The sequence below is a fragment of the Zootoca vivipara genome, chromosome 2 (genome assembly GCF_965207765.1).
Source record: "Zootoca vivipara chromosome 2, rZooViv2.hap1.1, whole genome shotgun sequence".
NCBI lineage: Eukaryota > Metazoa > Chordata > Lepidosauria > Squamata > Lacertidae > Zootoca > Zootoca vivipara.
In genome coordinates, this window is record NC_142584.1 from 64819952 (window position 1) to 64847704 (window position 27753).

The 27753-nt window shown below is 40.3% G+C and overlaps 3 protein-coding genes across 3 annotated transcripts; 1 reads left to right on the forward strand and 2 right to left on the reverse strand.

Moving 5' to 3' along the window:
- Positions 1–1113: 1113 nt before the first annotated feature.
- On the forward strand, positions 1114–8146 carry LOC118080034 (ovomucoid-like). The gene is made up of 8 exons (XM_060271617.2): positions 1114–1304; positions 2016–2050; positions 3761–3888; positions 4758–4806; positions 5188–5309; positions 6381–6435; positions 6917–7032; positions 7999–8146. The coding sequence occupies exons 1-8, from the start codon at positions 1259–1261 to the stop codon at positions 8042–8044; spliced, it is 597 nt and encodes a 198-aa protein (XP_060127600.1). The 5' UTR covers positions 1114–1258; the 3' UTR covers positions 8045–8146.
- Positions 8147–8819: 673 nt separating this feature from the next.
- LOC118080479 (ovomucoid) lies at positions 8820–12031 on the reverse strand. The gene is made up of 4 exons (XM_035105783.3): positions 11849–12031; positions 10532–10560; positions 9845–9954; positions 8820–9033 (listed from the first exon to the last, which is right to left on the reverse strand). Exons 1-4 carry the CDS (start codon positions 11901–11903, stop codon positions 8979–8981), a joined length of 249 nt encoding a protein of 82 aa, XP_034961674.1. The 5' UTR covers positions 11904–12031; the 3' UTR covers positions 8820–8978.
- A 5044-nt stretch (positions 12032–17075) lies between these two features.
- LOC118080477 (trypsin inhibitor ClTI-1) lies at positions 17076–22545 on the reverse strand. Its single transcript, XM_035105781.3, has 5 exons — positions 22232–22545; positions 20915–20940; positions 19127–19260; positions 18363–18411; positions 17076–18052 (listed from the first exon to the last, which is right to left on the reverse strand). Exons 1-5 carry the CDS (start codon positions 22284–22286, stop codon positions 18047–18049), a joined length of 270 nt encoding a protein of 89 aa, XP_034961672.1. The 5' UTR covers positions 22287–22545; the 3' UTR covers positions 17076–18046.
- Between the last annotated feature and the right edge of the window lie 5208 nt (positions 22546–27753).

The window sequence follows — 27753 nt, forward strand, 5'->3', positions numbered from 1 at the left end:
TTGATTATCTTCCAACAGTTTGACAGGTACTTTGCTCACCAACCCAAAATCTTTAATGAGTTGATCCAGCCAAGCAACCTCTCTGCATGCTTCTTTATCTGCAGTATATTCTGCTTCTGTGGAAGATAACGCTATACAGTTCTGCTTATAACTTCCCCATGAAATAGGTCCATCTCCAAACATAAATACATACCCAGATGTAGATTTATAATCAACATTGTCACCAGCCCAATCTGAATCAGTATACCCAATCAAACATGGATTACTGAAAGATGGTAATCTTAATTTATAATACATAGTACCCTTTAGATACCTCACCACTCTTTTTACACCTGCCCAGTCATACTCAGTGGGAGAATTTACTTTCCTACTAAGTATCCCCACTGCATTAGCAATATCAGGTCTACATGTAGTGACTAAATATAAAATATAGTTTAAATTTATTGTAACCTAAGTATGTACTCAATTAATCTGACAGTAAATCCATAACCTCTCTGCATGCTTCTGTAGCTGCAGTATATTCTGCTTCTGTGGAAGGTAACGCTAGACATCTGAAGGCAACCCTGTTTAGGGAGGCTTTTAATGTTTAATAGATTACTTTATTTCATTTTTCTGTTGTAAGCCGCCCAGAGTGGGTGGGGAAACCCAGCCAGATGGGCAGGGTATAAATAATAAATAATAAATTATTACCATTATTATTATTATTATTATTATTATTATTATTATTATTATTATTATTATTATACAGTTCTGCTTATAACTTATAATATGGAAATCGGTCCATCTCCAAACATGAATACATACCCAGATGTAGATTTATAATCAACATTGTCACCAGCCCAATCTGAATCAGTATACCCAATCATATAAAATATAGTTTATATATATTGTAAACTAAGTATGTACTCAATTAATCTGACAGTAAACTAGTTTATATTGTTATCATTCAGATTCATGTGTATTTATTCTTTCAAGAGGGACAAAAGGACAACCAAGAAGGCAGAAAGGACTCATATGAGTCAGCAATCCACTTGCTGCTGTGTAAATTCAATAAGGAAACATTTAACCCTGCTATATTATATATAAACGTTCCTACACTTAGAGTGCCAAGTCTTTCACAATGAAGAAATCTAAAGTAAACTCCTGTGCATATATATAGAGAGGTGCTTGCATGTGTGCATTGATATCCTGCTGGTAAAGTTGTTCTACGAGATAATCTTCTCAGCTGAACATTGGTGCATTCAGTGCTCAGTGAAGAATGGGTGCATTTGTGGTTGTTGTTCTGGCACTTTGGTGCTTCACAGGTGAGTCACTCAGAAAGAAAGAAAAGAGAGAGAGAGAGAGAGAGAGAGAGAGAGAGAGAGAGAGAGAGATTTTCAGAGTATTACTGCTGACATTCTGAAAAAGTCTTCTATATTGCTCAGACAACTGACCTGATATGGAAGAAAATATTTAGTTTCAGAGGGAGTTTTGGCAGGTGCAGCTTGCCATGCAAGGGTAGAAGAAAGTTAAGCTGTCTCACTGAAATTCCGTTTTCTACAAATCCATAAAAAGTACTGGGACCTTGTTCTGTGATCCCCTAGGTATGGCCATAAGTAAGGATGGAAGATATTTAAGGGTTAAACTTAAAATGAGGCTGCATTTTAAATTTTAATATTGTATTTTAATCTGTATTTTAATTAATTGTCTTCTTTTTTATGTCTTATTGTAATTTTATTGGTGTTAGCCACCCTGAGCCAGGTTTTGACTGGGGAGGGCGGGGTATAAATAAAAATTTATTATTATTATATTCATAGTAGCGGTAAAAATGTCTCATACAGCAAAGAGCTAATACAACTGAGTAACTGAGTAATCTGAAATAGGTCTAGTTACTCTTATAATTAATTTGTTCTACAACATTTTCTTAGTTCTAAAAAAGGAGAAGCCGTGGTGCAGGTCTTAATCTCTTTAGAGATTTCCTTCTGAATTTTTGAGAGCTCAGAAATGGCATCCATATGTTTTTGGTCTCCTTTCAGGCATCTTCGGGGAGGAAAATGTTCAGGCGAACACAGTGAGTAATGCCATATTGCTCTTACAGCCTTCTGCAGTTGGTTGGCAATACAGCTAAAGCTGTAATTGCAAGTTGGCAGGTGGAGAAGAATTTGAATTGTGTTCCTCAAGTGTAAGTGGGAAATGCTGGTGTTCTCACTGCAGACACATAAACCCACACACAGCAGTTCTCCTGTGCAATTATAGTGAAGGAGAGCTGTGGAAGAGCACAGTTATAAGCAGTGATAGCAGTGATTAGCACTCATTTCATTGGCATGCGAGATCTTCTTTTTGAAAGGTGCTTCGTTTTTGTGATGGCTGGTTGAGGAGCAAACACAGATTTATATTCCCCCACAACAGATTTGAGATTATTGATTTGAATGAATACACATGTGAAAATAAATTTATAACTATGGAAATTAAAAGGAACACTGTTTGTAAAGAGGATTTATTGGCAGCGGTAGGAATGGATTACACCTAGTAAGGATTTTAAATTATTATTATTTTTAAATGGATTTCAAGAAAAAAGGACGTGGCAACAACGGAAGAGATAGACATAAGTTGGCAACAGGAGTGGGAAACCTGATTTTCAAAAATTGTATTAGATTAAAGCAATTAGGTTTGATTTGTATTAATTTGGGAAACTAAATTTAAAAATTTGGGGAAAAAAATTCTTCAATAAATACTTGGAGAGAGTTTCAGGCACAGTTCTCTCTCAGTCCTCCAAGTAGAAGCTAGGATTGAACCTGGGACCTCCTGCATGGAAAGCAGATGGTCTCCACAGCCCTTCCCCATAATAAGTAGGTCCTGGAGGATAGATCTTAGAGCAGGGTTGGCCAAACTTGCCCCTCTGGCTGTTTGGGGACTACAATTCCCATCATCCCTGACCCCTGGTCCTGTTAGCTAGGGATGATGGGCATTGTAGTCCCAAAACAGCTGGAGGGCCAAGTTTGGCCAACACTGTCTTAAAGGAATATCAATGACAGAAAGGATTCTGGTTATCATTTTCCAGCCTTTATAAATGGCCCTTGTAGAGATAATTCCATGGTGGCCATTTGTAAACTTACTGGCATTGGTGGGGTGGGCTGGAGCCAACCTTCAAGCACAGAGGTACTGTTGCTTATCTGGATGGGGTTGGGGAAGGGAAGGAGGAAGGTCCAGGACCTCCAAATGCACTAGCAAAACCAATCCATTGCTCTCCCCAGTGCAAAGACCTCCACCCTGCCCCACGCCCATCCCCATCCCCCTCCGCATCCAGGGACTACAGTGACATGGGTGTCAGGAGGACAATTCTGCAGCTCTGGCTCACCTTGCACACTGCTTCTGCTCACTGGAACAGGAAAGACATTCAAGAGTGGAACTGGTCATCTGGGTGGTTGCGCCCAATTGCAGAAAAGCTGATGAATGTGTTGTGCAACTGACCCTGCCTTGTGGTTGACCACCACAGACAACCCCACACCTAGCAAATAGCATTAAATGCTGCCTTTTGTACAATGATGCCCTAGGCAATTCCGCACTTGAGAAATTTATTCAACCCTTTTTCCTGGGTTCAGTCTTCTGCATGCTTCTTCCTTGTGAATAATGGGAAATGTAAAAAGGAAAGGTAGATTCATAAGGTACCCTCTTTTCTCCTGTGTATCAGTTATAAACTTTAAAGGATGAAAGCCTTGAGAGGTTATATAAAGAAGATCTGTTTTGTAGACATATAATGTTGTTTGTTTTCTTTTTATAGTTGGATTGCAGCCAACACCTCCAGGCAACTGGTAACGGACCAATAAGCTGCACGAGGATGTATTTTCCAGTCTGTGGTACAGATGGCAACACTTATCCTAATGAATGTGAACTGTGTCGCCATAACCAGTAAGCAGCGCAGATGCAGAAGATTCTTTGCTGGGCAACAGATCATTGCTACAATTAGTTATAATGGTGTCTCATCAAATTTGTTTTATCTGTCCCTTTTCCATCCCACCCCACTTCCAAGATGGAGACATAACTTACATGGGAACATTCCCATTTTACCACCATTCCCCTCTGGAATTACCGTATTTCTGGGCCAAGGTAACCAGCTGAGGTTCAGTGCTCAGTTATCTCTGTGTAAATCCAGTAAACTTACACTCATAGGAGAGAAAAAAATCAATTCAGTTCGTATTTTAATTTATATCCAGCTAATCTGTACATCCCAAAACAACACATGATCCAAACCACAGATATCATTCAAAATCATTATATTAAAAATAGTGTACAAAAAAAGTATATTGCCGAAAATGAGATATATAAATGCACATTAGGCAAAATTGCAAATAAGACTGGAAAGTTGAGGGACTAAAATGGACAGATTTATCCAGTGTTTTTTTCCTGGGGGTACTGGCACCTTTCCTGCACAACTGTTTAAAGTGTGGCACTTACTGTAACAACTTTGTGGTGAGTACCATCACCTTCTTTCAAGAAGAAGAAGAAGAAGAAGAAGAAGAAGAAGAAGAAGAAGAAGAAGAAGAAGAAGAAGAAGAAGAAGAAGAAGAAGAAAGCACTGGATTTATCCATCCATATGCCACCTATTTTTTACTCCATGGCTCTGATTTCAGCAGGTTACATAGCAGAACTAGCTCAATGAGGCATTTGCCTGTGACTTGCAAGGTCTACTAGTTCTGGCCAATGTTTATTATGAGTATCATTAACCCAGAATACAGGAAATTGTTTGCTAAAGTTCCCTAAATTCTTCTCTTACACAGGGAAGAAAACAAACTAGTTGGTAAGAAAGATGTTGGAGAATGTGCAAAGGTAGGTATAAAGAGTTGAATTAGATTGTCAGATAAGATCGTAATGTCAAGAAATCAGGATGTCTGTGCTTTTCAGTAAAAACTGAAATAATGTGGCTAATTCTGAGTTTTAATTATTCTTCAAAACAATGCCTTGGAAGTCAGCAAAAGAGCCACACTGGATAATTTCATTCAATCAATGTTATTTGGTCCAGTGATCCATATGTTCCTTCCTCTTTGTATGAAATAAAAAGGCATGTAAAAGCAAAGGGTAGATTCTTCTTTTTTCCATATTTAGAATTAAAAACAACAACAACTGGAAACATGAATGTGCAGAGGTAATTATAGAGAGGATTGCTGGGTACAGAGGTGTACTATTAAATGCTACATGTTTCTTTTATAGATGGATTGCAGTGAATTCAGACAAGCGAAAGGACTCATGCTCTGCACAAAAATCGCTAAACCAGTCTGCGGAACAGATGATACCACATATATCAGCAAATGTGATCTTTGTCGTCAAAACCTGTAAGTAATGTGGATACTGAACATTTCCCCCCAGGCAATGGATAATGACTATCATCCTTTATAATAATATCTCATTGTATTTATTGTATTTGGCTCTTTTCCACCCCACCTTCTTTCCTAGCTTACATGGTGGTTATATGAGACCAATCCCATTGTATTCTCACAATCCAATGATTGGTTATCTGTTGTTGTTGTTTAGTCGTTTTGTTGTGTCCGACTCTTCGTGACCCCATGGAGCAGAGCACGCCAGGCACTCCTGTCTTCCACTGCCTCCCGCAGTTTGGTCAGACTCATGTTGGTAGCTTCGAGAACACTGTCCAACCATCTCGTCCTCTGTCATCCCCTTCTCCTTGTGCCCTCAATCTTTTCCAGCATCAGGGTCTTTTCCAGGGAGTCTTGTCTTCTCATGAGGTGGCCAAAGTATTGGAGCCTCAGCTTCAGGATCTGTCCTTCCAGTGAGCACTCAGGGCTGATTTTCTTAAGAATAGATAGGTTTGATCTTCTTGCAGTCCATGAGACTCTCAAGAGTCTTCTCAAACACCATAATTCAAAAGCATTAATTCTTCGACGATCAGCCTTCTTTATGGTCCAGCTCTCACTTCCATACATTCTCTAGATTGGTTATCTAGAGCAGTGTTTCCCAACCAGTGTGCCTCCAGATGTTTTGGGACTACAACTCCCATCATCCCTAGCTAGCAAGACCAGTGGTCAGGAATGATGGGAGTTGTAGTCCCAAAACATCTGGAGGCACACTGGTTGGGAAACACTGATCTAGAGAATGATAAATGATGATTGGCTCAATGCAATCCAATAAGCATCAACGCTGATCAGGGATGTGAAACCAGTCCCACATGCTGTAGATAAATGTACCTACAGAGTCTATTTTTATTTCTGGTTAGCGGAATCATAGGCGTCCCAATAACTTCATGTATCAGGAGGTCAAAGGATCTGCAACAGATGAAGGAGGTCAAGAATACAAATTATAGAACCAGCTCAGTCAAGCTTTGCCTGTAGCAGCATAATGTGCACTACAGGAAAGAATTTGTCAACTTTTTTCTCTCTCTTACCCAGGGAATCCAACAAAAATGTGGGTGTGAAGTATGAAGGTCAATGTATTCAGATTCAGGTAAGCAGCATGATTGTGTTATTCTAGATATTGGGAGTGGCAAGTATCAATTTCTCTCGTAACAGAATCGGAAGCAAAAAAAAAACCTACATTTTTGCAGTTGTTGAATTTTTATAAGGTATCAAGAGTGAAAGAAGGCATAAACTTACTATGTTTAGACAGAATTGGGTAAAGTTTATTGAATACTGACATAACAAAGCACATGCTTCACATGAGCCAAAATATTTATTTGAGTTAATATAATGCATATCAAATTATGACTGTTGTATTTCCTATTTCTTCATTTTTTTGGTTTTTGTTTCTTTGTTGCAAATTTGTTTGACTTTACAAAACTGAATACAAATTGCACTTTAAAAAAGAAGTTATGTTGAACTGGTGAGCAAATGTAAAAGTTTGATGGCTACATCACTACTTATTTTGTGAAGTGGAACTTAGTTTTATTTAACAGGGTGACAAATTTAGAATGCCATTCTTTTTGCAGGACTATTGCAAGGACTTTCTCCCAGGTAAAGGAATCTGCAGCCTGGAATATATGCCTCACTGCGGTTCTGATGGGAAGGTCTATGGCAACCAGTGTAATTTCTGCTTTAATGCCCTGTACGTATAGAAATAATTATTTCTTTTTTTATATAAGAAAATAACTAAAGTGATGATAACATGACAGAAGAGAAAGATATATTCAAAACCTCCAAGCTGTTCCATATCTACTTACGATGACACTGGGATAGTTTTGGTAGGATGAGAAGTAAGCCATACTACATATATCCTTACTGTGTTTTTATATTTTGTTGGAAGCCGCCCTGAGTGGCTGGGGCAACCCACTCAGATGTGTATAATAATAATAATAATAATAATAATAATAATAATAATAATAGGGTCAAGGATTCTCCAGATCTGGGATACAGTCACATATTCAAATTCCTTGATTCACTTTTGTCAGTTGAAAGGGTTAAAAGTATGGTCTCATAATCATGCTTCTATCCAGACTATACTTTGAAGTTTTTCCCTGTCAAGCAACTATGGCATCACCCAGACTATATATACCACTTTAAACTATGGTTTCTCCTAAGGAATCCTGGGAAGTGTAGTCTGTTGTTTGCGGCTGAGCATTGTTAGGAAACGCTATTCCCCTTACAGAACTGCAATTCCCAGAGTTCCATGGGTAGAAGGAATTCCCTGGGAGTTGTAGCTCTCTGAGGGGAATAGGGGTCTTCTCAGGACCTTTAACAAAGTACACTTCATAGCACAGATCTTGCTGAAGCAAGGTATCCCAAACACCGCTGCTCATATTGACAGTTCAATTTGCAATGTCTGTTGTGTTTATTTAAATGGGAAGGTTTTACTAGTCAAAATTGTGATTGATTTTCTGTGGTGAGAATGGCTTACATTAGGAACCAAAATGTTCCTTTGCAGTTGTAGGGGACTAGATGGAATGCAAATCATTGCATTTCTCAAACGAAGAGCTGCTCTTAAAAAATGAAAAAGACAACTTATATAACTTTGTTTTATGATTCCAGTTACCCACAATAATACTTTAAATATATGTTACCTTTTTCTTTGCAGGAAGAGCAAAGGGGCTCTGTTGCTCCAGCATTTTGGAAGGTGCTGAGAACATGACAGATTTCCAAGGGAGCTCTTTGCCTTATTATACTCTAATAGCAAATGTTGCAAAAGAAGGTCTGATTTGCCATTAAAGATGTCTAACCTGCAACCATGTATTGTTTTGATCTCTCCTATAATGTCTCGTTTTATGTCATGGAACGCATTGCTATTTTGGTTGTTCTCTCTTTCAATACCAGGCTCATGTATATCTGAGGGTCTGTGTAGGGTTTAGGGCTTTAACCTCAGGAAGGAAAGCATATTTGTCCAGTGTACCTGAACAAAGTAAGAAGCCAGACAGGGGGATGGAGGCTGAAGTTGGCTCCATTTGCCCTAATGAATCAGGGGTCAATGCATACTAGGGAGAAGGGGTGTACCTTAGATGTTCCCCTAATGAGCTGGCTTTCTACAAGCAGGGAGGTAGTGTGTGTGTATGTGTGTGTGTGTGTGTGTGTGTGTGTGTGTGTGAGAGAGAGAGAGAGAGAGAGAGAGAGAGAGAGAGAGAGAGAGAGAGAGCACAAATCATCTAACAGTCTGAAGTGTTATAGTTCATGTTGAGTAAATTCAGCTGTGTGTTTAGCTTTACTCTTTGTGTGTGTGTGTGTAATTATTAACAAACGTCCAAATATTATATTGTCCCCCAAATTCCATGAATATATTACCTTTCTGCGTGGTGCTGAAAAGTGGGGGGCTATTTTTTAAAATAAAATTAGATAATAGGCTAAACAAACAGAACATAAATAAATATAATGAGAAATGTTTATCCCAAGGGACAAGACTGATAATGCTGCTTGGCTTATTTATTGATTAATTAAAATAAGATCTTGCAAGATATTCACTAGCTGGCAAAGCAGAGTATAAGCCGAAGGAAGAATATATTTCTTTGTGGTGATGGTATGGGTGAGGCATGAAGAGAAAGGGACATTTCCCTCCGTAGATGTTCTTTAGTCTTTAACACATTCTCCAAGGTGCCTCAGTCTCAGTACTCTTCCAGTTGCGCTGATGAAGGAAAGACAAAACCAGGAACTCAGTGAGATAATTCACATGATGCATGCTTCATCATTACTCCGTGAACAGACATAATACAACGATGAGTAGAGATGGATCAATATGTCAGTTTTGGTTTCTCTCATTTTCTTACTTCTTCAGTCTTATATCGAGTGCCTCATATTACTGAACCAATCTGTGATTTTCATAAAAATTGCCAAGATTTTTGTGCAAACTTTCCCTCCAAAACTTTGATTGTATTGTTTTCTAATATGCACATTTTTGCACAGTTTTTTTTAAAGCTGGAAACCTGCATCACAAAATTTAAAGACATGTGACTTTAGAAGGATAGCTTTGTTTCAGTTTGCGTATTGGTTAGTGAAGTGTGAATTCAATAATTTTGCACTAAAATGTGAACTGAACTGAAATCCCCCCCAGCATCATAATAGTTGAATAAGGCAAGTTAATTATTGCTGTATATCTTTGCTGCAGCACCACTTTGTAAAATATCATTTTAAAATGTCATTTTATGTCAATTTTTTAATTTTAAAAAAGCTGAGTTGAGACTTAGCAATTCCAAAATCCACATTTGGGCAACACCTGTATTAGGTCATTATTACCTTTGCAATAACTGTATTATTGCCCCACCAGGGATTTATTTATTTTTCTTTTGGGCCAATATGACTACCGTTAATATCTGTGAAAATGGAAGAAGGATTCATTGTAGCATTTCTTTCAAATATTTTACTAATTCTGGGCGGCCTACAAAGTAGCTGTGCTCACCCTTTTCAATTTGTACTTTATAAGTGAAATGTATACTCACATATATGCATTGCAGAACATACACTTGTTGCCATAGCTGACGCCATCAGAGCCACAGTGGGGATTAAGCTCCTTGGTGCATGCTCCTTTTGGATACCCAAGACAATATTCCTGCAGAGAAAAGTAAATGACACTGTTGAATTATTCCCTCCTTGACATTTAGACTGCAAGGGGAATTCCATAGTGACCAATGTGACATTTGTAAGCTTCTTTGCAAGATATTTCATGTTTTAGCTCAGGCTTCCTCTTGCATCGACAGGGCTCCCCCTACTGGGGGTTTACCCTATCAGACTTCCTGCACAGCAGGCAGGAGCCAGATATAGTCTGGTCTACTCAATGCCTAAGCAATGCCTAAGCCAATACCGCTCACATTCTGTAACCAATAAAGTTGTGGCCTAAATTTGCCCAATAACATTAACCTTATATCCTGTGTCTTAGTGTTTTTATTTCTCCTTGAGGGGGTGGTTACGGGGTCTCGACACGCAAAAACTTTCTTTGCTTTGAAAGCTGTAACCAATGCAATGTGTCTTTATTCTTTTAGTGATTGCTTTGTGTTACATATGTGTATTTCCTGTACTTTTGACTCTTTATCGAAATAAATTAAAAAATCCAGGAGGACTTTAGTGTCACAAAGATTAACTCTAAATAACTAAAGAGAAATGGCATTAAAAAGATAAGCAGCACTCACCCGTTCATTTATTGCTTCAGTGGCAGCACCTAGAACCAAAACACCAAAAGCATAAACATTATGAAGTCATTATTTATTTATTTATTTATTTGTATACTGTACTGTCAATCCTGCATCCAGAGGGGTCACAACCTAGGAAAGTGTGCCACGGGTACACATTAAAAACTTGAAATAGGCCAGCAAATTTGAGCCAGTAGATAGATCAGGATCTCTGGGAAATCTCAGTGATTTGTACAGTAGTAGCTCAGCAATGACTTTTTATTCAAAAAATTTTAAGAATATTAATCATCCCCCCCAAAAAATATTAGGCTAAAGAAACAAATAAAGTTTTAAGGAAAACCAGGAATGTGTGTTTGTGCGTGAATGGACAATGAGCTTAATTCTGGCACTGAAAACATTTCTGAGCAGAGAAGCACTTTGCTGGATTCTCAGTGTATGCCCCCTACCCCCTCTTTTTAAGCCACTATGTTGACTTGACTCCTGCTGGTGAAATTCAATAACCTGCTGGTTGATTTACACAGTCCTAGTTAGGGCCTGAAGTGACAAAGACGGATTCGGGAGTATCCCCAACCTGTGAACATTGTTCAGGGGGAGTGTGAAATAATCTAAAAGAAGATAGCTCCCTAATTCTTGGACACCACATCTGCTTATCAACAGTATCTCCATCTTATCAGGGTTCAGCTTCAACTTATTGGCCTGCATCCAGAACATTGCTAGCCCCAGCCAGTTATCTGGAATGGCATGACCACACCTGATTCAAATGAAACAGAAAGAGTGCTGGGTATTATCAGCATACTGATGACACAAAGCTCCAAATCCTTGAGTGATCTCTCTTAGTGGCTTCATGCAGATGTTAGGCAACATGGAGGACAAAATGGAACACTGGGATCCCGCATACTTGGTTTTAGTTCAATAAACACTTATGTACATGTGTGCATAGACTTCTACCTAACTTCACTTTCTGTGGTAGGGGAGCCATGTGGCGGCTATCAGAAATGAGTGTGGTGATGGCTCTAGGAGCAGTTATTGTGTGAAAGCAAATATGGATTGCCCTTGGAGGACCAAAAGCACCTGAAATGTGCAGTCATGGTCCAAAATATTTGCATGTGATAGCATCAATCCCATATGGGAAGCCACTCTGCTTTCATTATGGTTCTTCTGTGGAAAACCACAAGATGTGGAATAATTTCATATGGAAGCAACCTCGAAAACAACCATGGATCATTGTATCCCTTTCTGAGATGGAACATATAATGGGAGTCTCAAAATGCAAATCTCTCACGAAACGGAACCTTTACAATATGAAATATGACTCACCTGAGTACAAAAAGAAGACCATCAGAGTGAGGAGGAAAAAGCTGCCTGGCTTCATGGTTGTGCTGGTGGGTTTGGGTCTGTTGGCCTTTCTCTGTGTGACCAGACCAGAAGAGCAGACACCACCTTGACAGCCTCTTAGAACCCTTCCGAGCAGTTAGATCTAACCTCTCTCCCATGCATATAAAGAAGTCTCTGGGGCCTTGATGATGAAATCTCCCAGTTTCAAGAATTTTTTTACATTTGGAAATGTATTATTACAAAGGACTGTGGTTTCCTGTACCAATTGTCACACTTTCTTTTCAGTGTGCAATCCAGGATTATGCAAGAGACATTTGGTAACCAGCTTGGTAGTTTACTAATCTAGACCATAAAACAGAGCAAAGATAAAAAATTAAACACAGAAAGAAATTGAATAAAAATGAGCTAAAATACAATAACATGCTTAGTTAACTTTATCACAAACCATTGCTTTGGTTTCCAGAGATGAATGATATAATTCCACTGCTTCAGAAGTAGATAGAGCCCCATTCTTCATCAACAATCAACAACTCTGCTTTTTGTTTATTGGAATTGTTTTTAATTAAAACACACACAACTGTTCCACTTAAAAACGTTAGCTGGATACTTGGTACTTGCTTCCTTGAGAAGTGTTTATTTTCAGTGCCACAAATGATGATCAAATGGGATCAAAAAGGAGGCATGGAGGAACTATTGAGCTCATACCTGGAGGCCCCACTTCCAGCTACCATGTACTAGTTTCCACTTCTGCCCATGGGCTCACATGCACACACCTCAACATTTACAGGCTCTGGACATACCTTTTGTACTGTTCAAAACTGGAGAGGGTTTTGGGAAGAAGAGCCCTGTTGCATTTGGTCAAGAGGTATAATCTAAAACAAACACAAACCTAGGGGGAAATTGGCCAGAGAGCTGCTAGTATGCTGGATGGAGAGGTCATGTTGGTGTGGTGGACTATTCATGGGTGGCTGATAAGCAAAGGCATGTGGGATGGAGAGAGATGCTGGGATGGCTGGGAAGGAGATGAGGCAGAATTCATGTTTCCAGGCTGCCTTACAACTGTAAAAAGGACTCATCTGTTCTGTATTTCTGGAGCATGCTGGTTGCATTGTCCTTCTGAAGAGTATCAGTTATTTTGCAAGATCTTTACATACTACTGTGTTCTCAATAGAATGAATATGCAGCTTCAGATAGAATCTCCAAGGAAAAATGAGGCGAATATGCTGGGTGCAATACTCTCATAGTAAGAAATATGGTTTATTAAGAACATACGAATAGGGCTGCTGGATTGTCCCTGTGGCCTATCTGTCCCAGCACCCTGTTCTCACAGTGGACAGAAAGATGCCTATGGAAGCCTGTAAGCAGGACCTGAGGGCAACAGCAGCTGCTATTTTCCCAGTAACTTGCATTCAGAAGCAAATTGCCTCAAACAACGTAAATCCAATGTGCTCCTGCCACACATTCATTTGTTTTTCTCCTATCAATCAGATCTTGCTTTCTCTGTGCATATTTTTCATACCTGTGCTTTCAAAACTATTGGATAGAATAAGTGTGTTTGATGTATCTAATGTGTTTGGATACCTTTACCATATCTATTTTATATCTTACATGCTGAACCAATAAGGCTCTTCCTTTGTTTTTCCCTGCTGTGGTCTAAACCACTGAGCCTAGGGCTTGCTGATTGGAAGATCAGCGGTTCGAATCCCTCAACGGGGTGAGCTCCCGTTGTTCGGTCCCAGTTCCTGCCAACCTAGCAATTTGAAAGTGTGTCAAAGTGCAAGTAGATAAATAGGTACCGCTCCGGTGGGAAGGTAAACGGCGTTTCCGTGTGCTGCTTTGGTTCGCCAGAAGTGGCTTAGTCATCTTAGTCATGCTGGCCACATGACCCGGAAGCTGTCTGCGGACAAACACCAGCTCCCTCAGCCTATAGAGCAAGATGAGTGCGTAACCCCAGAGTCATCCGCCACTGGAGCAAACGGTTAAGGGTAACTTTACCTTTACTTAAAATGTTGGGAAAGCTGTTCTTTCGTATTGCTCTGCGGTCAAAAGAGTCTCATCATTTGTAAAACTGTTTTGTTTGTACCTCTTTTATTGTGCCTTGCAACAGCAATGTCATCATTACACCATGAGCTGCAACATTCTTGGCAAAATATATATTCTTAAGTTTTCCTATTAGTGAACCTAACAGACAAAATGATCCCTCCTCTTCCCCCCTGCACACTTTGCAGGGTCCCCCCCCCAACCTACCCCCTGGTGAGTTTCACAGGTTCAGAGGGTGTGCAGGAAGAGGGGGAGGCCTCACTTTGCAAGCACAAGCCCTCTTGATGGGAATCTTTGCATGGATCCTGCCTCAAGCCCAGTGTTTTTGCATTGATCAGGTTGAGAATTTTGGTTCCAGATGAATCCATGTGAGTACTCCACTCACCACAAGTGTTTCAAACGCTTTAGTCACATGCATGCACACGCACATATGCATTGGTTTGTTTTGCACACTGAACTTCTCCCTCATGTTACTATTGGCTTACGAAACCTTCAGATTTTGATGTAGGTGTTTAAAAAAGTATTCACATCTGCACAACCCCAGGAGATTGCTATCAACACGGCAGATGTGCCCAGCTTGTTAGCAAACGGCTGTCCCGTACAATGGCTAGACAGCTTGTAACAGTTTCTCAAGAAAAACAACAATTGATAGGTTGCTTCCAGGTGACTTTTTTTTTGCTGAGCGTTCATCCTGCAAAAGTCACATCTACACCATACAGGGGTGCCAACTTGAATGAAATATTGGGAGGGGTAGTAAGCACTGGCCCATATAATCAGTCGCAAGATGCAGCACACAGAAACCATTTGAATGGCAATACCCATTAACTTTGGTGGGGCATGGCCCCCTCAAATATTTTATCGGCCCCTAGGAGTTGGCTCCTATGGCACCATACAATTAAAGCACATGGCTTCCCCCAAGGAATCCTGGGAAAGCATAGTTAATCCCTCAAAGATATACAATTCCCAGCACTCTTAATTAACTACATTTCTAGAAGGAAAGCACTGGTTTTTTCACACTTTCCTATGTGTTTTTCATCATTTTCTATACTGCAAGACGTCCAGGGAGAGCCAGTGTGGTGTAGTGGTTAAGAGCGGTGGACATGTAATCTGGTGAACCGGGTTCGAGTCTCCGCTCCTTCACATGCAGCTGCTGGGTGACCTTGGGCTAGTCACATTTCTTTGAAGTCTCTCAGCCCCTCTCACCTCACAGAGTGTTTGTTGTGGGAGAGGAAGGGAAAGGAAAATGTTAGCCACTTTGAGACTCCTTTGAGTAGTGATAAAGCGGGATATCAAATCCAAACGCTTCTTCTTCTTCTTCTTTGTTTTTGTTTTTTCCGAAACAGATTTGTTGGCAATATCCACTGTAATTGCAAAACTGCTTTGTTTCTTGGTCATATCACAGCCCCCCAAAACTCTCAACCACTCACTATTTGTGTGAGTTGAGGGAGAGGCCACCCACCTGACATTTCCCACCGAACCCCTTAATCCCTTTTAATGGCTCATGACCCAGCTGATCAGGAAGCTAGCTTGGTTAGTTTTTAACACTTGCTAGATTCAGGGATTTGAGGAGTCTGGCAACCAGCTTAACACTCCAAACTCATAACAATATTGGCAGCAGCCAGTTTTCTTATGTGAAGGAGCAGGAGAAAGGGTAAGAAAATGTTGACTTAAGGAAATGGGTGGAGGCTGGGGAAAAACGTGGCTGACCAAAGGGCTGTGTTTGTGAACGTGTGTGGGAAAGAATTTGCTGTATGATGATTGATACTGGAAGCTTAATGTTTTCCTCCAACTGAAAACCACAGTAGCTCTAAGGATACAAAGGCAGCCGAGCCTGAAATACAAAGGAATTACACAGCATATACAATGATGGGAACATGCAGAGGGAACACACCTGAACCAACCAGTCAGTATGCCAGCTCTCCGGTGCCAAAGTCTACAAAATGGTTCATTAATGAACTGTATAAATAAAATGAGATTATGTATTTGTCAAATACCAGTTAAACCTTGGAATGAAGCTACATTGCACAAAGCTGTATTTACAGGGACAAGGAAGAGTATAGATAACATTTGTTTTTGTGAGGAGAAATCTTTAAAATAATAATGGAAAAAATCATTCCTACCAGCTGATTATGTAGGAAGAAATTTAATTTCTCTATGCTACCTTTCTGAGTAAGCCAGCAATGCAGAAAGAATATATCTTCTCCCCATCCCCAGCCCCTTGGCCAGTGGGGAGAGGGGTCAGCTATGCCTGAGGTTTCTGGAGTCATGCTGGAAGAAAGAGGTTGCTGGAAACAACATCTCTAAGGATCTGATAATGCTGGTGGTTCTCCTAAAAATGGAGAGCAGTGAATTTTGGACACCTTTGGATTTAGCCTGTGGTACCTCAGGTTAAGAACTTAATTCATTCCGGAGGTCCGTTCTTAACCTGAAACTGTTCTTAACCTGAGGTACCACTTTAGCTAATGGGGCCTCCCGCTGCTGCCACACCACCACTGCACGATTTCTGTTCTCATACTGAAGCAAAGTTCTTAACCCAAGGTACTGTTTCTGGGTTAGTGGAGTCTGTAACCTGAAGCGTCTGTAACCCGAGGTACTATCTTCTTCTTCACCTATGCCCACTTTGCCAAAACAGTCTGCCAGTCATACATGGAAGCCCACCTGTGGCTCATTAAAATTCCTAGTTTAGCTTGTTACCTGGGACTTCATAAACAAGCAGATTGTGAAGCTGAAGCACACACAGCTAACAGGCAGTGTTCAGCTTAGGCAGGGTCCATGTGTGCCACACACACACTAAGGCCTAAAATGTTTCATATTGCCTGCATGTATTGAAAAGTTAGAACTTGGAGGTTCAGCATGCAGACAGAAAAGCTGAAGCCAATGACGGGATGACTGTGATCACCAGGGGGAAAATTGGATTATATTATATGTTTGGGGGTGAAAAGGGTCTGAGCCTGTAGCCTATCCAATGATTCCCTCCCCTCATTTTCAGTGGCTTTCAGGTGTCCTATTTGAATAATTTCCCCGAGACCTTTCCTTAATTCATGTTGTGGATTTGATGGGGTTACACATCACCTTTCTTCATGAAGCTCAATATAATCAATTGCTAATTAATCAAAAGAAGATCATAACTTCTAAAATACAACCAATTTCATGAAAAATAGCCATTGAGTTTGCTTCAAGAAATTTTATTATGGAACAAGCAAACAGAGGGGAAAGTAAAGAACTGTCAAAAATCATAAAAGTTAAAATTGTGCATAGAGTGGGTTGTCTGTAAATGACAGCAGAGCAGTAGCAAAATCTTGGAGCAAAATCTGAATTTGAGATCATTGTTCACACAAAACAAAATTTAAAGGCTGTTATCTAATGTTACTCTGCTGATGGAAGACTCTTTGATCCAACATTGTGGAATGGGAGGGGAGGAGATGTTTTAAGATTCAGACTCCACCTTGCAGCCTTTTTGCTACCTCTCCTAACCTCCTGGAGCAGGTGTGTGTGTGTGTGTGTGTGTGTGTGTGTGTGTGTGTGTGTGTGTGTGTGTGATGGGAGTTGCAAGGTGTGTGATGGGAGGTTGAAAAAAATTTGCATTCATTTCCTGTTTTGCTGATGGAAGCCTCTACTGGGTTAAAGAGCCTTCTGTCATTGGAAAGGCACCATTAAATACAACTCAAATTGTAATGTTGGATGGTCAGAAAGTACACAAGTTAGCATTTGGAAACCAATATTTTGAACAAGTATCTTTGACTAGGATCCAAAGAGGTCAGCATGTGTATGCAGAGCATTTCTCTCTGTGTACATGACATTCCTGATGGTATTTTCTGGAAGTAGATTTTTATACTCTAGTGAGATTATAATGACCCTCAATCACCTTTTTGGGGAGCCGGGGAGACTGTAGTTGGTTGAGAGTCTGAAAAGCCCCCATATACAGATGTAAGATAACACGTGAATCCTTGGATTCTAGTCTTCTTTCATTATTGCTGCTTGCATAGTTGATCTATGAGGGTCTGGTGGGTGAATGGTCCTGAGATGTAGCAGAGAGATTAGACTAGGAGCTCCCATCCATTGTTATATGATTATATGATTCCTGGATAATCAGTCAGCACTTAATATTCTCTGAAATGCTGGAAGGTAAGAATCTCCTCATTATTTCTACAAAGAAAGAAAGAAAAGCTCATCATTAGTCACTTTCTTCATTTCACTGGTAGAAGAGAAAGCTGAGAGGTTTTTCTACCTGAGCTATCTAGATGGATTGCACTGGATTTTTTTTATATAACAAAAGATGCAAGGAATAAAGTATGGAGTCCATTAATTACACTTGCTGAAACTTTGCTCTGTACAGTTAAAAGAAGTCTTCCCTTTGAATTCACAAAACAGTAATTCTACCATCATGATAAAGCAGTTATTTTGACATTTTTTATTTTTATTTTTTACCCATAATCTTTTAAACATTTTTGCTTACCCTCTTGCAAGCTCCATAATGCATCCTGCCAACATTGTCATCAGTTTCTCTGAAAAAACAAGAGAGAAGGAATGTGGAACTCAACTAGTAAACACATTTTTTTATATTCTGCTGGTTAAAAAAGACTTTAAATATGAATACTGTGGTGGGGTGAGGTAGTGTTGTAGGATCTACTTTCTTTTTAAAATACATCCTACACCTACGAGAACCAAGTGTAAAACAGTGTATGTCGGGGAAACAGTCATCTTACACAGAAATCCACTCCTGGTTTTCTCCTCCCCAAGCTTTCCTCGTCTTCCAGAAGTCTAAGAGCAGGGGGAGCATTTTTGTTGTTCTGTTGGGACTCCTGATCCTTATTGAGGGAGGATGTATTGATGTATTACAAGTCACTTAGAGATCCACCAGTAGATCCTAATCAATCTTTTGCCTACCCAGGTGTAGACTTCAACTAAGGCCCCAATAGAACCTTTCCCATATTTATTTTCTGATCCTAAGACATTATCATGTTGTTTCTCAGTTTACCCATTAATAATCTGCTTCCAATGTTTCCTCTAGGATTTCATGATGTTGTCTCCTGCTACACCCTATCATTTTTACCCTGCTGAACCCTCTGAAGTCTTCCAGTACACATACTGCCATCATGCAGTCCAGAAGGGGATAAAAAGAGAGGAGGAGGAGACGGCCATTTCTATTGCATTTTATTACTCCTCCTCCATATTCTTTGTTACCCAAAGATGAGCATTCTATTTATCCATTACACTTACAGGTTGTGCTGGCAAATCTTGCATTCACTGGTATAAGTTCTGCCATCTGTGCCACAGATTTGGAGAAAGATGCTTGGGCAAGCTAGTGTCATGCCACCAGGTCTCAGAACCCTTAGATATCTTTCACAATTGACCTGTAAAAGAAATATTTCATCAGCTGATCTTTTTTTTTTATCCTAGCAGCTTCACTCTTTCATCTTCTAGAGCATGGGTAGGCAAACTAAGGCCTGGATCCAGCCCAATCGCCTTCTCAATCCAGCCTGTGGACGCTCTGGGAATCAGCGTGTTTTTACATGAGTAGAATGTACTTTAATAGTAGAGATGTATTTAAAACACATCTCTGGGTTATTTGTGGGGCATAGGAATTCGTTCATATATTTTTTCAAAATATAGTCCGGCCCCCCACGAGGTCTGAGGGACAGTGGACAGGCCTCCTGCTGAAAAAGTTTGCTGACCCCTGTTAAATCTGGAGCCTCTGGGATAAACGAGGGTTGTATCTGAGTCTTTCCATTTATACATAACTATGGTGTTCAGCAATATAGCCTAGCTCTTCCATGGCAAGATGCATATGATTCTATGGAACAGTTTGATGGGGCTTTGTTGCAGGATGGTTTTAGGTGGTTCTAGTTGGTGGTCCAGGACAGAGGCCACCACAAAAGAGAGCTGCCTCATTTTATACATCTGTGAATTAGGAGAACCAGGCATATGCAAATTTGCTAATTTCAGTTTCTCTCTCATTTCCTCCCCCCCAATCTTAAATTAAGTTCTCCATATTTCTGCATCAAGTTGTGGGTTTATCCTCACACAAAAAAATCCAGCATTTTCATGCAAAATTCACACAATAGACATTTCCCCCCTTCACTTTTGATGAATATATACAGTACATCTTTGCAGGCAACTTTCCTTAATATAATGCACTTTTATGTTATTTCCACTCCTATATGCATTTTAATGCACAAATTTCCCTAAAATATGCATTCTTGTACACAGTTTGGGTTGCAGAACAACATTGCAAAATTTGGGGAAGTGTGAATTTCTAATGCTAGCCATGTTTTTGGGTCACTTACTGCTGTGAGAACTGTGAATTAGATAGTTTTTTGGTCTACTCACAATTTCTACAAAGATATCACAGTGAAATGAACCTCGCGAGTGTCAGAAACATGAACTATTATTTTTTCAAAGTGTGTGCAGCTCTTTGTTCCATGCTAATATCTGTGAAATATTTCCTCATCCTCCTACTTCTTCCCCCCTTTTAGCTATAATAAATTCATCCAAGCATGTTTAGGTTTTTGGAGAAAATTATAGATATATAATAAGAAAAGAAGAGTCATTCCATTGTCTGGAGAGGTCACTTCCTAGCTCGCATGGAAAAGCTGTTTTCAACAGAAGCACATAGCTGTATTGAGGCAGCACCAAGTGTTGAAATGTTGCTCCCCAAACAAATTTTGTGTCTGGGGCAACTGCTCCTGTGCCCCACCCCATGCTATACTCAGGGCCGGCTCTATGGGCAGGCTGGGTGGTGCAGGGCGCCGGGTCGGCAGGGGGGTGCTGCGTGGCGAAGCCGCGTGGAAACCACCAGCCACGGGAAGAAACGGGGCGGGGCGGGGGCGCCCGACCTGCTTAAGACGGCCCTGGCTATGCTACTGACTGGAGGAGCGCTGGGAGTGGGGGGGGGTTGTTGAGAAGCCTTATAAAGTCTGCAAAGCATTTGATTGCAGAGCAAGGCATTCATACAACTGCCACAAAACATGTAAAGCACAATAAAAGGAAAAAGGAAAAGGAACGCACCTCACTTCCACTGTCACTGTCAACACCTAAGATAAAAATCACACATGAACACAAAAAAATACACAGTTAAGAGCAAAGCAGTCATTGAAGGAAACTGAGTTCAAGTTGTTAATTACCAAGTCTGCAACCTTATAAATGAAGGAGAGTAAGCCCCACTGAGCTCAGTCAAACTTCCTTCTGAGTAGATATGGAAAAGATTTCACTGTAAAGGTAGTTGAAGTTTCCTGGAAAATGATTTCTGCACCCTGCACCGCGTGCTGCCGCATCTGTTTTACCCTTTTGCAGAATTGTATCAGCTTGTAGAATTGCTTAGAGATTTTTTAAAAAACATTAAGCAGGTTATTAATGCTTTTAAATGAAGGAATGAAGGAATGAATTTGCCTGCACTTCTGCCAGAGTATTTTACATTAAACTCCTAAGCACAGTATACTATACTGTTTTCTGTGGACTTTAATTCTATGTGAGCATGCTTCTAGATCACAGCCTAAGGCAAAAAGGAATGGCAACACTAACTTTTGTGTTTGTTTGTTTGTTTTTGTATTGCCACTGTCCTAGGCAGATCACACTCTTCTCTGACCCATGTTGTAAAGGAAAGGATGCAAAGTAACAGACAAATAGTGCTTCCAAATCAGAATTTCTTTATTGGCTTCTTGTGCCATTAGCTAACACAAAAGGGGCATCACATGGCACATAATAGGATATGGGGATGTTGGCACTAAATAGGATCAAGCAGGAAAGAAGAAACCCCACATTTGTGGGCTAAAGTTTACATTGCAGAGTTTTCTGTAACATTTTCCCATCCTTTTTTTAAAAAACAAAAAGCAGTCCCTGGAGATGACCATTAGTACAGGCAGAGAAAGTTCAAATACCGAATTATATTGTTATAATGGGGCTATTATTGGATTGTAATTGAAAACTAATTAAATGATTACCAAAAAAAAGGGGGGGGAGGAATGGCAGAGAAAGGTAGGTGGAAAGAGTCCCATTCTCTCAAAATCATTGTCCCTCATAGTTAGTTTTCTCTCCACGGGTGAAAAGAAATTGGCACATCCAAATTTTATAAACTCTTGATGGGAGATGGAGTATTCATCCTATTTCATGATCCCCACTCCCACTAGAATCTTCTCTTTTGAGAAGATTCTAGGGAACCAGTAGACACAATCCAGTGATGTCTGGCTTGCAATCCCATTGAATATTGCATAACAATGTGCAATCCCATTGATTTCTCTCCCTTTTTTCAGTTGATGAATGAGAGATGTTTTTGCACCCATTGTGTGGGTCTGAAATGCAACTTCTGATCTACCAAAAGGTGCTTACCTGAGAAGAAACAAAGAGCCAGCGAGAGTACTACAAATACACCAACTATCTTCATGGTGGAGGCAGTTATTCAACTGTACATCCAGTCCCAGGAAAGGAGATAGTTCCAGTAAGGCAACTGGGTATTTATATGCATGTGTGCAGATCCAGAATGCAGATTCTAATCTAAAGCAACCCTCCCAGTCTTTTGTTGTTGCAAACAAATGGAAATATTTGTTGAGGTCGGCAGTAACCCACAGGTTGAAATTCTCTGTCAGTAAGAATGAAAAGGCATGAAAGCAGAAAAAACATTTGAGCTGCTCCAATGGTTGTGTTAATCAAACTGCAGCTTCCGGTATCTGTAGGTCTTGGGGGCAATAGCAACTCATCAAGCGAAAGCTCCAACTAGGGTTGAGGGACATGTTCCATTCAGTTTGCATGTAAAGGCAAGCACATCTAAGCCACACTTTGCAAAGCAAGATTTGAGCCAAAAAACAGGCATCTTTTGAAATTCACCCTTCTCAGAATTTTTCAGGGCAGTTCTGCAGCCAAGTAATGTGTATAAAAAACCCATGTTAGGGTAAAGTGCGCATCTAAAATCACATAGTCATGAAAATGCTGGGGCAATTGCATACGAAAGTATGCATTTCTGGACAAATTCACACTAAAATGCTGGCAATTTTTCATGCAGACATTTTCTTTGAAACGTGTGTGGACAACTGATTTTCAGAGTGGGAAAAAGAGGAAGCTGAGAGGAAGCAAAATGGACCTATTTATTCATCTCTACCTCTGGAACATTAATTAAAAAAAGGGGGCTTGTAAGCTTTTTAAAAAATGCAGAATTCAGTAATTTGAAGATTGCAGTCTGCAGGCAGCTCTTGGAGGCCCGCAAAGAAACCCTTCGGGGGATGTTGCAGTGCAAAAAGTTTGCTCCTGCTTTTTTACTGCATTTATTTTTGAGTTAAATTGAATAACTTCAGTGGAGCCCCAGTGCAAATCAGAAATGGGCACTGTGTTATCAGGTGCAGATTGCCCAATGCAGCAGCATCCTTTATTTCAACGTGACACCAATTATATTGATACCATTGATCATGGAATCCTCTTGGATTGGGGGCACTGTATTAAAGGGGCTCCAATTCTGTCTTCAAGACTTAGTCCAGAGAGTAGCACCGATAGTGTTTTTGAGCCCCTTGGGGGCTATGTTATGGGGTGCTGGAATGGATCTTATTTCCAGTGCTACTTAATGTCAATCGCTGGAAGAGGGCATTAGGATTTTCAGGGCCAGGTGCCATCAGTCTGCCGATGACACTCAGCTCTACTTCTCCATTAAATCTGAATCTGGAGAAGCCGTGCAGTCCCTGGGCAATTTTCTGGATACTGTGATGAAATGGATGAATAAAATCAAGCAGAGCTTGAATCCTGGCAAGACAGAGGCACTGTGGGTAAGTAGTTGTCATGTCCATTGGGACACTCCCCATGAAGGAGTAGGCCTGGAGTTTGGGTGTTGCTTCTGTGTCATGGGACGCTCAGGTAGCCTCAGTGGCTAGAATTGCCTTTTACCAACTGTGGCCTACTCAGATGTTTAGAAAGTTGGTAGGAATTTTTATTTGTTTTAGTTTACTTTACTGCAGTTTTAACCTTCTGTATGTTTTATACTACATTTGTAATTTTTGGTGTGTGATAATTTTATTGTTTTCCCTTTTTTGTAAACTTCTTTGAGGTTTTTCTACCATCAAGCAATATATACATTTTACGAAATAAATAAATAAATAAATAAATAAATATAACAGATCATAGAGAAATTCATTGGTGAGTTCACATTCTGAAGGAAACAAGTTTGTATATCCAGATGAAGATCTGGCCACTCCAAACTAAACAATCAGCTATCCTGTCCTCCAGAAAGGATCTGTCATCTTCCCTCGCTCCTCCTTGTGGCCATGAATTCAAACCATGAATGGCTATGGCATATATAGCAAGCAAGCAAGCACAGTAGCAGACATCTGTCATGTGTCAGTTAAAGAACTAAAGGATTCATTTGGTCTGTGCAGTTTCTAAGCTTTGGTGACATCAGTTATCATCTTTCTCCAGTGCTTTATTTGCTGTTCTCAGGTCAACACAGTTGTGGTATAAGAGATATAACAATGGTCTCCTTCAAGTGGAAGATAGTCCTTCAAGTTCAGATAGACAAGTTTGTCCTCTCCTGGAGGAACTGAAATCAGATGGTGTGATTTGAAGGTAAAACAATTATTTGGTTTAGATATTTGCCAAGGGTATGTCATGAGCACCTGCCACATTACTTCTTATTGTCATAAATTCTGAACTTTCAACTAGGAAAGAAAATGGATTCCTTGTAGGTTAGATTATAATAAATCTTCTGAATTGGTTACAAAGGTCATTTGGAGTTATCCTGAGCAAAACACTGGAATACATAGCTCTTTTACTCTGATGATCATGAAAAAGGAAATTAAACTGCTGAACCAGATAAACACATATTATATCAGTCTTCCTCAACCTGGTGTCCTCTGGATGCTTAGGGACTACAAATCCCATAAGCTCCTACCATTGGCTGAGATTGATGGGGAAGGAATCCAGCAACATTTAGAGGTCCACGGGTTTCCCATCCCTGATCTCACACACTCCACTTAGAAGTAATTTTCATTGCCAATAACATCCCATGTTGCTGTATTACAACTTCCATAATCTCATGCTAACTGAGGTTGATGGGAGCTGGAGTCAAACAGTATCTGGTGGGCTCCAGAGACCTGGGGATAACTGAAATTTGGGAGATGAGGTGCTTGGGAGACAGCAGGCATACAGATGGGTTTTCCTTCTTTCAGGACCCCCCCCCCAATGTGTTCTTTCTTTTTCTTAAACAAATGGTCTGATTACCAGAGCTAGGAAGCAGCAATTGCACCATTGTTGTAGTTATGACTACCACTGTGTAGATCCCGATTTACCACCTTTCCATCCCTGATCTATTAATATGAGTCTGTTACCTAACATTGGGGTGTGTTAGGGGAGGGGTACTACCTTTTGTGGGGGACACGTCGTGCTCCTTCTGGGTTAGTTTGGTGAACTAGCTCTCACCTGCAGCTCATTGAAGCTGTCAACGTGCAACAGTGGCCACACCCTGGGAAATGGCTTTGACTGGCTGGCTAAACCAGGTGAGGGTAGCCAATGGGTCTCAAACCCTCGGTGTGGTAGGAGCTTCCCCTGCATGTGAAGACAGGCTCCAGCGGATTGAGCAGATGAGAGTAATATAGTGGATCCAACCATCAAGAAGGAGGTTTCTGCATTTACTGTAAAGGTTAGTGAGGGGCAGATGGTGCTTGTCCACCTGGGAAGGTTGTCCATCTAGGAGAAGGAAAACTCTGATCTTAAACCTCTGCTCCTTTGCAGCATATCTTTGGGAGAAGAAAAGTCTAAGAAAAGTCTAAGGACTATGCCCTACAGAAATCCGGAGCGGAGTCCCTAAAATGGTTGGATGGTGCCTTGTACGCCTCAACCAGCAACTCCTGCAGCCAAGCTGGTGCCAAACATATTTATCTACTTTCCTTTGGACCACATCAGGGAGCATGAGGGTCTTGTCGTCTATGCAGCCCAGGACTTCCATAAACACTGCCCAGGTCATGTTGGTGCTGCTGATGCAGCGGTTTAACTTCAGCCCCAGAGACACACTCCATTGTCTCTTGAGACAGTTGGATACCAACAACAGCCAATCTAGAATAGGAATGTGGAGAGTTTGGGATCTGTTGATATTCTAGTTCAGGTATCCCTAAACTTGGCCCTCCAGATGTTTTGGGACTACAGTTCCCATCATCCCTGACCACTGGTCCTGTTAGGGATGATGGGAGTTGTAGTACCAAAACATCTGGCGGGTCGAGTTTGGGGATGCCTGCTCTAGTTGCTATCCAATGCAACAGGAAGGATTTCTGACTTCCAGTTGTTTTAACAATTGCAACAAAATGACTTCCCCCACAGCCACTATACAGTACAGTACTGCTGAAATGAAGGAAACTGAGAGTGTGGGGAGGAAACAGAAAGGACTGTGAATGCGGTTCATTTATGAGGCTCAAAACAAACTGCTGGGTGCAGGATTCTTTCACTTTAAGTGTATGGTATGTCTTTTGTACCTGGCTTTGAGTGAATTTGAGGGTCCCAGTAATAAATAACAGTTATAGATTCCACAGAGCTGAAGCCTCTTCGGTGGTGACCTAAACAGGAATGGAAGAATCTCTCCATTTCAGTTCCTTTTTACATACAACTCTCCACATTTCTACAGCAATTTGCTAATTTATATATTTATTAATCCTTATGAAGATTTGCCAACACTTTCGTGAGATTTGCACCTACTTTATTTTAAAGTGTTGACTAACATACATATCTTTGCAAGCTCTTCATTCTGTTTATGAAGATATTTATTTTCATGTACATTTTTCATGAATATATGCATGTTCATGCCCATTTTCTTTTGTTGGAGAGCTATGTCACAAAGTTTGGAGAGGTGAGAATTTCAAAGGATAGCTGTCTTTTGGTTTGAGAATGGGAACTGGGTTGTTTCTCATTAAAATGCAAACAAAACCAAATTTCTCCCCATTCCCTAGACCCAGGCAAATATACAGTCTAATTATAGATCTGCTGGTTACATTAATGAGCATAATAACCAGGAGGGAAAACATGACTTCCTCCCCTCCTTAATTTATCTTAGTGTATGTCAGTAAAAAACCTGAGCTGTGCAGAGTCTTCTAAAATAAATGATTTGTAATAGTGTTCCTCCATTATGATACTTTCAATATCTTCTTTCCACTCAGCAACAGTTTTATCTATTTTTAGGTTTTGGGTTTATTTCCTACATTTATATCCTGACTCTTCATATATAATTTCAAGGCAGCATACTATGTCTTCGTGGATACTTGGTATCCATGCACTTAAAGCAATTGAACAGTTAATGACGCAATACACAACTTCAATAAGCATCTGAACAAGAACACTTAAAAGTATTTGAACACATACACCGATAAGATAAGAAAACTATTTAGAGCACTACTTTGACTGCCAGTGCCTTAGCTGGAGACCAGCAGCCATGTTCATCACATCAGCTGAGAAATATAAAGGATGCACAAGTTCTCTGCCAAAATATACAAAGAAGGCTGTCACAAGAGGGATTATTTACAGTCCCCATCACAGTTAAAGGAAATTAAATCACAATGTTCTGCCAATATAACTTCATATCACGCACACGCACACACTCAGTATGAACTAAGGGAATATTTGCTTTGAGGCACCACCATAAATTAAACAACAGCATGCCTAAATCTCACGGCTTTCACCACAATTTCCCAACATAGCCAGCTCAGAAACTGAACTGTACAGTCTTCAAAATATCAGTAGTGTGTTAGATGCAATGTTCCATACAAGTTCCATACAATGGAGACTTAGACTGTGGAGGCAAGAAGAGATACAACTGCCCAGTATTCTGTACTGCAGCAATTCCTGCTTGCCAGTCAACTTTGCTTATCCTATGGCATGAGTGATGTATCTTC